Here is a 13,010-nt window from a genome sequence, read left to right on the forward strand (position 1 = left end):
AGTTTGATTAAATTGGTAAAATTTTATTAATTAAATTTGAGTTTAGGGTACTAAATATGTACGATTTTAAAATACAAGGTACCATATGAGTATTATTGAAAACAGAAGGTACCAAAATGATACTTTGCGAAAATACAGAGTACCAAATGGTTACCTACCCTAAATAAAATGAATAACATATTTGTACATAAATGCTAACAGATATTATTAATTCTTATCATAGGTTACACAAGAATATTTCTTGAAAAATCTTACCCCAACTAAAAGTCAAAAAGATCTTAAAAGATGCCATCCTATTCTTACATTTATGTATTAATCAGTCCAATTTGGGAGTGACTAGGTGAACTTGGACCAAAACATGAAACCTACTGACCTAGATTACACAAATGAAAAACAACCCTAATCTCATTGTCAAAGTATCATCTTTTCCAAAGAAATATAGCTAATGTTTTAGCCAGATTGCCCCACAGCTTCATGAGAAATGTTGCCAAGAGTAATCTCTAAACCCTTTTACTGGTTGACTGACTTCATGAGTGAATCAATAGCTGCATGAATAGAGCTTTTACGAGAAGTACTCTGACAGTGAACTAAAGAATGAGGTCCTCTCCAGATGGACTTGGGATTATCAGGGAATAGGACACCACATAAATCCAAAAGCATGGGATTTTCCAAAAGCTTAATCTGGTTAGCTTTGATTTTTTTATGGGATTCTTCGGTTCCCTGAAACAAACCATACCATTAAGTCTCTAACATGTTCCCTCCAGAAAATCATTATCATATTATTTATAATCACTGTTTGTAATAAATCCAGTTGGTACCATTACAATTTAATGCAGTTTTACTCAGTACTGAGATGCACAAGCATACAAATTATGTTTATTGGCAAAAAAATAGAACAAAATGAATACCTTATGCTTCTGCCGTTGAACATCTGTAGTTCTTTCCTTGTGATGCATTGTTGTGTCTCCTTTTTGAGTATCAGATTGAATTCTGTCACCTGACTCCTCTCCTAGTGCTTGTTGAGATCGTTTATCGCCATCCTCGCTTAATTTGTCAAACTGCTCTGGTGTTTCAACATTATCTTCATTTGTCATCTCCACGCCATTCTCTCCATCATCATCATCATCCCCCTCCTCGTCCTCATCTTCCTCCTCTTCATCTTCTTCCTTCTCAGTCGAAGGGTGCGAGTGCTGGTTAGATTCCTCTATTTTCCCTTCTTTTCTTTCTTCACCTTCAGCAGTTGCATTTGGATCTGCATTTGGATCTGCAGAAGATTCATCCATATCTGACGATGAATTTTCACCTGAAGGGCTTTCTGCTGGTGAAGATTCCTATGAAAAGAGAGAATTAGAAAGTTAAATAAAGCAATAATGAAACAAAAATCGGAGCAAACAAAATGAAACGAATAAACTAGATATTAACAGCTTCTAATCTTCTTTTCAAAAGACTAAAGCAACTTGTATGGCAGAAAAAATACACTGGCCAACAATTTAACGATCCTAGCCAGATTTCTTCTTTTATATAAGATGGAACTCTGTTCTGGTAATCTCCTGAAGTTTCCTGTTCATCTTAAATGAAAAACTCTAAAGAAAAATAACCATCAATAGCCAAATTTAGCTTCCAAGTCATAAACCCCGAGTTACCTCGTGCTTCAACTCTTGAGAAAGATTATTATCACTGGCTCCAATCTGGCCTTTTGCAATTCGATCATTCTCCTCACGCTCCCTTCTACGACGCTTTAGAACACATATAGCACATAAACAATCGGCTTTATGGCGCCTTCTGTAGAAAAATCAAAACACAAGAATAAGAAAAACTAACTCTGCAGAAAACATAGCATAGAATATTGAGCCGTGTATGTGATAAGAGAAACAATGTATACGAATATATGTGCGTGTACTAACAAATCTAGGCAAGAAAGGTTGGCTAGCAGGCACCCATATCTTGATATCCTCGTGAGGTCTAACATTACATCATTAAGTGTATGAACATGACATTCACAGGTCCGAACTGTTCAACATATGGTTTTAAATGATACAAGGTGAACATAATGCTGCACTCCAGGTGTCTTATTTGCAAGTTTTAAGTGATCAGGTCCAACAAAGAGATAGCAAATCTTAACATCAACAGAAAATCACAAATTCACAAAAGTAAATTGAACATACCCGCCCTTCCGTGATTTTTTCGATTGACCACCTTTTGCATGTAATTTACCCTGACTGGATAGTGCAGCCTTCTCTTGACTGCCATCACCATCTAATACGACGAAAAAAGTAATACAGCTTAGACTTTCTGTTTTTGACAAAAAAAAATATAGGATCTTCATATCAAACACAACTAATACAAGCTGTCTACCATCTGCTGAAACATAAAGCATCTAATAGTAACTAGCTTAGCTAAGAAAAACTGAATCAACAGTGAATAATGGCATAGTCAATGAAGTCCTCACCATCAGCCCCTCTTGGTTGTCCGCTATACAATCCAGCTGCCGTCCAATACTTCGTAAAATTCTTCTTCACCCGTTTTAGAAGTTCCAAAATGTAGTCACCCTTATTGTTATACTTGTAACAGTTGTCCCAAATAAACTGTACATCTTTGAATACATCCACAGAATTAGAATACTTAACACCACTTTCAAGATTGCTACATATCGTTCCAAAATCCATAGGTGTGTCTATCACATCAAAATAATCCTGGTCTCACAAAGACAAGCTCAATATCAGCTATAATGAATCTACGATTTCACTTCCAAACAACAAGAAAACTTAGAATATACAGGTTGATTTATATACTTACAGGAATTCCAAGAGCAACTGGATTAACAGGGGAATTGAACGGTTCAGCAGCATCCATTTTCATTACCTTCTTAATCACCTGCACAAAGCAATATATGCAGATAGACACAAACACAAACACAAACAAATTTGCATCAGGCTACTAAACAACAAAAACCCATGATACGCCTAACCAAAAAAACTACATCATCCAACAATTTGAGGAAATATCACACTCAAAATTTCAACTAACCACAAGGCAAGTTTCTAATTCTTCCTTATCATATCTATGATCTCGAACAGGGGTCTTCAGTTCCTTTGGGTGCGGACTCTCGTCTCTTATTGTTGGAACATCATCATTAGTCTGTTTAATACTTGGTCCAAGGGACTTCGAAGACTTAATCTTTATACTCCCAGCTTTCTTGGACGAATTCCCAGGTGCACTTAATGTAGCCTCAGGCAAAGAATTGGCACTATCTTCCATTTTCTCAGCAACCACAGCTTGTCTTTCCAACCCCATTTGCTGACTGCTCTTGTCAGTGTCACTCTGCGTTGGAGCATCAGAAGAAGTGAGTTGGGATTCCATTATTTTTGGCGTTCTAAGCTTCACCTTAACACGCCCAAGCGGCTTCTCAATCTCAACCCCTTTCCCACCTATAGATCCGTCAGGATTCACACTAGCAAGGTTGTTAAGCTGATCAGTCCCAGTTGAAGATGGTGTATCGATCTCCATTCCAGAGTCGTATTTACTAGTGCTGGGAAGATTATCATCAAACTCATCCAAAGCGGACTCATTTTCCACATTGACAACATCCACACTTGAAACTACTGCTTCTTTGGCACTCACAGCCACAACAGAGCTCTTTTTCGACTTCCCTTTCTTGTGCCCCCGCTTCCGCTTCATCTTCTTCTAATCAAATTACGCTAAATTATCAACCTTTCTTCTACAAAAAACCAGAATCCAAACCAAAGTCCCGTAATTCAAATTCAAACTAGTAATCCCAACATTGTAACTTGAATTTAATCTCCAAAGCTTGAATCTTTCACATCACAACTCAAACCAACCTAAAAAGATTGAAAGAAAAGTTGAATTTTCAGACGAACTTTCCAAAATTTAAACATCACAACTTGAATCTCCAAAATTTCCAAAAAGTTGAATCTCCAAAGCTTGAATCTTTCACATCACAACTCAAACCAACCTAAAAAGATTAAAAGAAAAGTTGAATTTTCAGACGAACTTTCCAAAATTTAAACATAAAATGAGAAGGAAACAGTTAATTGAAAAAAAAAAACAAAAAACTGTTAATTAACCTCGAATCACAGACATGTTAGAACCCTAAAATTCACCCCAATTGTAAAAATTCAAAGTGAAATTTTTTTGATTGGTCCGTTACCAAAATCAAAACGACAGTCCGTCAATAAATACAGAATTAAAATGTAAAAATAATTATTTAAAAAAGAAAAAACAAAGGAGTGAAGAAGATGATATGTTACTGTACTTCTGTACGGTTTCGAAGCCAACGTTTCGTTTCGTCGTTTGTTTGTTTTTTTTTTCTCAGTGACGGTCACTATAAGAGTGCCTTTTTTACTGGGCCTGTTGACAGGCCCAATACTATTTGATAGGGTTAATTTTAAAAATAGCATTTAACTTTTTAAGTAACGATTATTACCATCATATTTAACAATGAAGATTTTTATTACTTTTTCACCACTATATTTTTTATGGGTTGCTAATAGACTTAATTAATAATTATAAAATTTAAGAAAATTGTGTTATTCACTAATAAATTAAAAAACTAGTGGATACATATTTTCTTGTTAAATTTAACAAGTGTCCCTAATTTACATCAACATTTTTTTTCCCTTTTCAACTATTCAATTGATCGATTTCCCTATATTAAACCATTTTTAAATGAAGTATGAGTGTATATATATATAAATATTTATATATATATAAACATACATTGGCTAATATGATTAATAAAGCTAGATGTTTGCTAATTAAAAGATTAAAATAAAATAAAAAGTAAATGTTGGTGTTTGATTATGATGTCAAAAAGATAACTTTAGCAACACAATGGAGTATATATTTCATGAAAATCAATGTAAATATATAGCTAAAATTTAAGGGATATGAAAAAAAAAGACATTAATCTATTTCAATTAATTTAGAAATTATATGTATATATAGGACAATTCTCGGGCTTCACTCTAAGCCTTACTGGTGGAGCTCTCAGTGTTCTCGAACCGTAAACAATTTCCGGCGCGATTTTTTTTATGATCGTGTATATTGTAGTTGTTTATAGAGAAAACTACAAATATTCAAAAAATTCCGAATAGTTTGCAGTAACTAAAACTAGGTTCAAATATATTATTTTCCACGCACATAAAAAAAATTAGTCACGCGTGCAATAACATGTTTGAAGTTAATTTTCGATACTGTAAATTATTCGAAATTTTCTGAAAATTGGCAAGATACTCTAAATAGCTACAATATACACGGTCATAAAAAAAAATCACGTCGAAAACTGTTCACAGATCGAAAACACTAAAGCTCCACTAGCAAGACTTAAAATGAAGCATAAAAAATTGTAATATATATATATATATGGAAGACTTCTCAATGGTCACTACCCATAGATGGGTACTAACAATTATGATGATGTGGCAACATAGTGACTTGATATAGCAAGTCACCAATAGGTAAATTTTTTTTTTCTATATTAATTTTGAATTTAGTTATTTTTTTTTGCCATAATTAATGGTGTATTCAACCAATGAGAAACACTAGTTATATTTTGAAATTGATATACATTTAAAAAATGAAAAAGTTTACAATATTATATTTTCATAATAAATACAAATTTTAGGTAACCCTTCCAAAAATTTGAAAAAATCAAAATTTATTTTTAGAAATATTAATTAACAACTATAAATATAAATCATTGATCTTAATCCAATGATTAATATTAAAGTAACCATCTATGGGTAGTAACCATTAAGAGTGCACCCATATATATATATATATATATCTTTTCTTGTAAGTTCATATTTTCTTTCCCTTTCTTTTAGAATAAGTCAGTGTATATATATATATAAATAAATATATATTACATTGTGAAGCATAATTTAACTTAGCTTGAAATTTTACCAATTCAGAATCTAATAAAGACTAAAAGCTATTTAGCCTTCTAATCTTGATTACCATCATATTAATATGTATATATTATTAGGTATTAACACATGCAAAAAAGGTACGTAGTTGGAGTTGGTAATTAATATATAATTAACTTCTACCACTTGTTCTATATATACAGTTTTATTAGACCATTCATTTACAACTTAAGGATATATATATATATATATATATTTACATACACACATTATGACATGCATGCAACAAATTAACAACCTAACCCCATTATTATTATTATTAGTCTAAAAGCTAATTATATATAGAACAATTAAAATATTATATATTATAAAATTCTACAAAACTTATTTGTATATAGACTTAGTCCACGTATGCATAAGAAGCTTCCATCTCCAAGTCCAGCTAAGCTAATCGATATTCAAACTCGATGTGAGTTTGCTTCCGTTGACACAAATATTGAATAATTAGTTTTTTTGTTCATCTTATATATTATTATTATTATTATTATTATTATTATTATTTTACACATAACTATTTACTTACACGCATTTGATTATATATATATATATATCAATCTCCATATATAATGGATGTGATCGATCGAATTAAAGTAGAAGAAGGACAACATATATACATATATATATATATATATATATTTGAAGAATATACGTCTCCATATATTATTTTCAAGCTAGACGAAACTCCATGGAAACTTAACAGTTACCTTTCACGACAAGTAAACCACTACTACTACTCATACATATACATACATACATATGTATAAATTTATATATATATATATAGCTATGTATATACACCCATTAACAGAATCACCAATATTATTCTCAAATCATTTCAACTTAATCACCAAAAACAAACATGTCTCTCAGACCAAGACCAACCAAGCAACTACCACCCACATCAGAACCCGAACCACCACCACCACCACCGGCGACCACCGCGAGACCACTACAACGTCAGCAGAGTCTTCCCCAGAGAGCCATCTCACAAACCCTAACCACCACAGCCAACTTGGCCAACCTCCTCCCGACGGGGACCCTCCTAGCCTTCCAGCTCCTCACCCCAGTCTTCACCAACAACGGGTCGTGCGACCCGGTCACTCGGGCGTTGACTTTTCTCCTGTTGACCCTCCTCTCCCTCTCCTGCTTCGTGGCTTCGTTCACGGACAGCGTCAAGGCATCCGACGGCCAGGTCTACTACGGCATAGCCACGTTCAAGGGGATGTTCTTGTTTGACTATCCGGACCCGACCGGGTCGGGTCTGCCGGAGCTGAGCAAGTGCAGGATCATGTTCATTGACTGGGTTCATGCGGTTTTGTCGGTTTTGGTGTTTGGGGTGGTGGCGGCGAGGGACAAGAATGTGGTGGCGTGTTTGTATCCTCAGCCGGGTCACACGGCGGAGGAGGTTTTGGACATAGTTCCGATGGGAATAGGGATCATTTGCAGCTTATTGTTTGTGGTTTTTCCCACTAAAAGGCATGGTATTGGCTACCCTGTCACACCAGGCAAATAGTTCTCTTTTTTCTTTTTGAAAAAAAAAACATTCTTTTAATGAAGTGTGAGATATAAAAGTAATTACCAAAAATTTACACTTTTGTATTAGTATCATTATGCAAAATAGTACTCCTTTCTTGATAATCTCCTTTTCTGTATCAAAAAATTTTATTGTGTCTCCAATGTGTTACCTTCAATTTTATTCTTGATAGTATTATTTTGATGTGAAATGTGTCAAAAATGAACTTGAAAAAGAAAAAAATGGTATGTTCAACATGTCCATATACATATGCATTTGTTTGTTTTCTTAGTGAAATCAATTATAGGTATAATTTTGTTATTACTATGAAGTTTAATGTGTTCTTCACTTCACGCAATGTTGAAGTTAGGCCGAAGAACATTACTTATACTATCAACCATATATTTATGGCCTTTCACTTTCAACTTATGCATATAAAAAGCTACAAAACACAAGTGATCATAGTTTTGGTTACACTAATGGCCAAAAATGAGCCAGTTGGAATTCGTAGCTCCACGTGGCAGGAAGGTATGGACCCATGAATTCACTTTCTTATAAACATCACAAACTCATGTACCAATAATTTCATAGCACGGTTACCGATCAAACAACCATGTCCATCTCTATCACCAGCCTCAGTTCTTTCTCCTTTCTACCACAAACCCACCAAAGTTACTTCATTTCACAACCAAAAACTCACCAAAGGTTGAACCTTTTTAGGCCCAAGCCCAAGTTTTCACCACTCAAGCTCACAAATTCACCCACTGTGGCTGTGAGAGCAGTACATGGAAATTCTGAGCACTCAGCTGTGCCTCCTGGAAAACCCAGATGGGAAAACATTTTATCTACTGTGGCTAGCTTGTATCCCTTCTATGTCACCGTTGGAGGTGTTGTTGCTTGCTTAAAACCCTCTACTTTTGCATGGTTTGTCAAGACTGGCCCTACTTCGTACACTTTGTCACTTGGCTTGATAATGTTGGCTATGGGTCTAACTTTGGAGCTCAAGGACCTGCTCTCCCTCTTCAGGCAAAGGCCTCTTTCAGTATGTCCCATTTGTTTCTTTTCAATCTACTTTAGAATTTGAGAAATGGGCATACTAGATTTTGGTTTTTAGAAAACCCACATGTTAAATTGTTCTGCTTTGAAAGGCAATGATAGATACCCAATTTGAAACTTTCTAATAAAGTTGCTCCTTTTGGTCAGATACTGTTTAGTTGTGTTGTTTGCCTCAATACACAATCATGTCAGCTTTTGCAGCCATGTTTTGTTTTGTTTTCCTTTCAATTTTTTTACTTTAAGTTTGAGAAACGGGCATACTAGATTTTGAAAGTTAGACATGATCAAGAAACCAAAATAAGTTCACTTGAGAAATGGCCATACTGTTGGTCTTATCTCACATTAAAGTTTATCCTGTAATGTTTACCAACATAATTTTCAGCTCTGTTCACTTTTCCTCTTGTTAAATTTGCCATGAAGATAACCCATATGATCAATTGCTCTGCTTTGAGGAGAAATGATAGAAAACCAATCAGAAAGTAGCTAATAAATTTACCCCTTTTGGTCAGATATTGTTTGGTTGTGTGGCTCAGTACACAATCATGCCAGCTTTTGCTGCCATCATTAGTAGAATCCTGGGTCTCTCACCATCTCTTTCAGTTGGTTTAATACTGCTTGGTTGTTGTCCTGGAGGTACTGCATCCAATGTGGTAAGTAAAAGACTTTTCTCCAAAGTTGTTTATGAAAGCCAATTTAGTTTATGTTATGTGAACTTAACTAGTGTTTCAGGTTACCTTAATTGCCCAAGGAGATGTACCTTTATCTATTGTAATGACAGTATGCACCACTTTTGGGGCTGTAATCTTAACACCTTTACTAACAAAGGTACTAGCAGGAACTTATGTTCCTGTTGATGCTGCAAAACTCTCACTCAGCACCCTGCAGGTAAACTTAGCCACTTAGTGAACCTCCACTCATGATATGAAGATATATAATCCCCATTGCATAGACCTAAAAGCTCTACAATTTACCTTCTAGGTGGTTGTTGCTCCAATTCTGTTTGGTTCTTATTTACAAAGCACATTTCCAGGGGTGGTAAAAGCTGTGACGCCTTTCGCACCACTCTTCGCTGTTTTAGCAGCTTCTCTGCTTGCTTGCAGGTTCAACTTTTCTGAAATATGAGCAAGATTTTAATGAAGCTGATTACATTACAATTTACAATGCTTATGTTTTTTCCTTATCTTTCGAGCTCAGTGTTTTCTCAGAGAATGTTATTCGTCTCAAATCGTCGTTCCTCAGTGCATCATTGACATCTGATATGTCTCTAATGGATCGTCTCAATGTGCTATTGTCTGGAGAATTGGGAGCTGTAATACTCTCTGTGCTATTACTACATTTTCTTGGTTTCTTTGTTGGGTAAGTACTATTGATCCTAGCCTTGTTTTGGTCCAATTCCGTAGGTTCATCTAGTGTTATTCATGGCCTGCTCTACTGAATGTTACACACAGGTACATATCAGCAGCTCTAGGAGGATTTAGAGAGCGCAAACGACGAGCAATTTCGATTGAGGTATTTCACATTGCAATGCTGATTTGGGGGTTTGAATGTGTGATTTTTACAGTTAATCCAACAAAATAGTGATGTGTTTGAGTTTTTGATATGTTGGCATGGCAGGTGGGGATGCAAAATTCTTCTTTAGGTGTGGTTTTGGCAACTTCCCATTTCACCACATCACCAATGGTTGCATTACCACCAGCAATATCTGCTGTGATTATGAATATCATGGGCAGTAGTCTTGGTTTCTTTTGGAGATATTTAGATCCTTCTGATTCCAAGCCTACTCCTAATCAAAGTTGATTAATTAGGTAATAGTTAGAAACTAATATAAACGAGATTTTCACCTAAACAATATCTCAAATGATCTGGCGTTTAGCTAAGAGTATGGGTATTTTTTTGGGGGAACTAACTCGTTGTGTTATGAGTAATGATGCACCCAAAATATGTATACAGTGATGTAGCATTTCTTTTTAAAACAGTGGCTAGGTTAAACTGCTACGTCATTGTAATTATAATGTTTAGGTGCATATTTTTGGTACACATATCATTACTATTGTTTTATTGTTAGATTTATTGAATGATATAAACTTTGATAGTAGTTGTTGTAATCTTCAATTATCTTTTTGGTGTTAGGAGGAGATCCTATGCACCTTTATAGAATTATATTTAGACGTAAATTTATCTCAAAACAAAAATTATTTTGTAAAAAAAAAAGTCCATACAATCAATAATGGAAATAATTATGGAAGCTGGCTATGGATTAATTGTTATTTTATTATTTTGTTTGATTGCATTTTAAAGTATTTGAATGTTATTTTAATGAAATTATTTTTTCATTATTTTTAGAGAATAGCAATGAGGGAGCTATACACCCCATAAATATCTAAATACAACGCATTCCACCTTGATTGTACACTTCTTATTATAAAGATATAATAAAAGAAACTATGCACATTATTTATTAAAAATTTATGTTATAATGTTTTAATAGAATAAATGTTTACTATAATCTCTATATTATATGAATTTTATAATAATTAGAAAGGCTAATTTTAAATGAAAAAAGATAAAGCTTTATTCTATTAGAAATGGAGTATAGTAGTAACTAAGCCTCAAATTCTACAAATAAAATAAGCAAAATGGAGGAAGAGGGATGGGTTATGCATATAATTTGAGTACTTTACTTTACTTGTTAAATATGTAAAATTAATATATCCTTAATAAAACCATTTGTATATAAAAGATAAAATGGGTTTATATCTTTTTAGACCCTGTGTTTTGTTCCATTATTTGTTTGGACCCTGTGTTTGACAAATTACTTTTTGAACCCTATATTTTGTAAAATGGTTAAAATAGAACTATAAACTTAATTTTGATGAAGAAAAAATTAAATATAACAACACAGATTTTAAGCAGAATGATTATATTTTTATTCTGAATTATTAGTTTGGTAAATTATTTGTGATTTTAGTTGAGAAAACATTGATCAAAATTGAGTTTAGGGTTCTATTTTAACCATTTTACAAAACATATGGCCCAAAAAGTAATTTGTCAAAATACAGAGTCCAAACAGGTAATGAGACAAAACACAGGTACAAAAAAGTATAAACCCAAAATAAAACAATATTTAACGGCTTAAACAACAGGTGAGTAACACTGAGTTTGCTTGTTTGATATGGAAGAAAGAAAATTTAGTGAGAAAAAATTATTGAAAAGAGAAAGAAAAAAAATATTTATAGTATATGAAAAGGAAAGAAAAATCATAAAACTGTCCTTACTTTGAGTATTTATGGTATGGATCTATAGGTCGTACGCCTTAGTTTATTGTTGATTGGGCTTCTACTTATCTATTAAAATGGTTAGAGGCTCTAACAAGAGATACCAAATTGAAAACATGTTGCTTGCGCTACTCCACCTCCACATTTGCTCAAGATAAATGTGGATGTTGCCTTAGGTTTCCATCGAGGTTTTGTTGGTCTAGGTGAAATTATGCATGCTTCTGATATGGTTTCTGTGATGTCTCAATTTCTCTAATAGGGCTTAGTGTTTGGATTAAAGGGATAGGAGGGCAATAATTGAATTATTATATGATTATAAGAATTTCGTGAGTTATATTATAATATAACTATATTGGCATGTTTAGGTGTATTAAGCATGAATGTGGACCTATTTCTTATTAGAATGATATTTTTGTAATTTTAGTTCGTTGATGACATACTTGAATATATATGTGCATATTGACTAAGAACACATTATTATGTGGATATATTTGAGTTATTCGGCACAAGGCGATCTTAGGGAGCAAGATAGCGGTTTGGTCACAACGGGAAATTTATAACCGGCTCAGGGTGAGTCAAGGAGTATTTCGGTAATCCGGTGAGTTATTGGGACTCACTAGAGTATGAGTCATATTTTGGGAGAATTAGTGATATTCCGGGTATAGCGGAATTAAATTGGAATTTTAAGTGTAATGAAAGACGGGAGTGCAAAATGACGGTTTTGCCCTTAGTGGGCTTTGAGGGAGAAGTTTGGTCTTGGGGGTAGTTTGGTCTTTTGTATTATAAATGTTTAATATATCTATTACGTGGTGATATTTTATATCTATGATTTATGAGATAATGATATTTCTTATATCTTAAATTGCTCTATGTGATTTGGATATATTATGTGCATACACTGTGTTTGCGAGAAATTTATTTGAACTTAAACAAAATCTCACTACAGAAGTTCTGTCGAGAAAGTTGGGTTTTAAGTGGGACTATTGTGACCCCTCTAATTTACCCTGGGAACTGAATATTTTCAAAGGAAACTAGACTCATGCGGCAGGGCACAACCCTCCTAGTCTTCTTTGAAAATTATCTAACTAATAATTATAATTAATCTAGCTAACAATTATAATCAATAATATTATTATAATTATAAATAAAACAATTTATAATTTTAACATAACTAAAAATTATAATTAATATAAATAGTAATTATAATAAACAATAATA

General features: G+C 33.6%; 3 protein-coding genes across 5 annotated transcripts; 2 read left to right on the plus strand and 1 right to left on the minus strand.

Annotated features, from left to right (window-relative positions):
• Nucleotides 1-180: 180 nt before the first annotated feature.
• On the minus strand, nucleotides 181-4,317 carry LOC133790259 (uncharacterized). 3 transcript variants are annotated; one of them, XM_062227848.1, is made up of 8 exons: nucleotides 4,274-4,317; nucleotides 3,028-3,973; nucleotides 2,797-2,874; nucleotides 2,450-2,693; nucleotides 2,166-2,256; nucleotides 1,644-1,782; nucleotides 909-1,331; nucleotides 181-720 (listed from the first exon to the last, which is right to left on the minus strand). In XM_062227848.1, exons 2-8 carry the CDS (start codon nucleotides 3,676-3,678, stop codon nucleotides 511-513), a joined length of 1,836 nt encoding a protein of 611 aa, XP_062083832.1. In that variant the 5' UTR covers nucleotides 3,679-3,973; nucleotides 4,274-4,317; the 3' UTR covers nucleotides 181-510. The 3 variants fall into 3 exon arrangements, with proteins under 3 accessions (XP_062083832.1, XP_062083833.1, XP_062083831.1); XM_062227849.1 differs by having other exon boundaries at nucleotides 3,028-3,839; nucleotides 4,274-4,288; XM_062227847.1 differs by lacking the exon at nucleotides 4,274-4,317 and adding an exon at nucleotides 4,086-4,242.
• A 2,428-nt stretch (nucleotides 4,318-6,745) lies between these two features.
• On the plus strand, nucleotides 6,746-7,620 carry LOC133790264 (protein DMP3). Its single transcript, XM_062227857.1, has one exon. It carries the CDS (start codon nucleotides 6,808-6,810, stop codon nucleotides 7,459-7,461), a length of 654 nt encoding a protein of 217 aa, XP_062083841.1. The 5' UTR covers nucleotides 6,746-6,807; the 3' UTR covers nucleotides 7,462-7,620.
• A 142-nt stretch (nucleotides 7,621-7,762) lies between these two features.
• LOC133790261 (sodium/pyruvate cotransporter BASS2, chloroplastic-like) lies at nucleotides 7,763-10,622 on the plus strand. The gene is made up of 7 exons (XM_062227853.1): nucleotides 7,763-8,503; nucleotides 9,027-9,167; nucleotides 9,247-9,402; nucleotides 9,496-9,617; nucleotides 9,712-9,873; nucleotides 9,966-10,026; nucleotides 10,132-10,622. Exons 1-7 carry the CDS (start codon nucleotides 8,075-8,077, stop codon nucleotides 10,312-10,314), a joined length of 1,254 nt encoding a protein of 417 aa, XP_062083837.1. The 5' UTR covers nucleotides 7,763-8,074; the 3' UTR covers nucleotides 10,315-10,622.
• The last annotated feature ends 2,388 nt before the right edge of the window (nucleotides 10,623-13,010 follow it).

The sequence above is a fragment of the Humulus lupulus genome, chromosome 7 (genome assembly GCF_963169125.1).
Source record: "Humulus lupulus chromosome 7, drHumLupu1.1, whole genome shotgun sequence".
Taxonomy (NCBI): domain Eukaryota; kingdom Viridiplantae; phylum Streptophyta; class Magnoliopsida; order Rosales; family Cannabaceae; genus Humulus; species Humulus lupulus.

Coding starts and splice junctions, on each gene's coding strand:
- LOC133790259 (XM_062227848.1), bottom strand. CDS start 3,678: ATGAAGCGGAAGCGGGGGCACAAGAAAGGGAAGTCGAAAAAGAGCTCT. Junction 2,694..2,796: donor CAGTTGCTCTTGGAATTCCT/GTAAGTATATAA, acceptor TTGTGAGACCAG/GATTATTTTGATGTGATAGA. Junction 721..908: donor TTCAACGGCAGAAGCATAAG/GTATTCATTTTG, acceptor GGTTTGTTTCAG/GGAACCGAAGAATCCCATAA.
- LOC133790264 (XM_062227857.1), top strand. CDS start 6,808: ATGTCTCTCAGACCAAGACCAACCAAGCAACTACCACCCACATCAGAA.
- LOC133790261 (XM_062227853.1), top strand. CDS start 8,075: ATGTCCATCTCTATCACCAGCCTCAGTTCTTTCTCCTTTCTACCACAA. Junction 9,874..9,965: donor TTTCTTGGTTTCTTTGTTGG/GTAAGTACTATT, acceptor TGTTACACACAG/GTACATATCAGCAGCTCTAG. Junction 10,027..10,131: donor GACGAGCAATTTCGATTGAG/GTATTTCACATT, acceptor TTGGCATGGCAG/GTGGGGATGCAAAATTCTTC.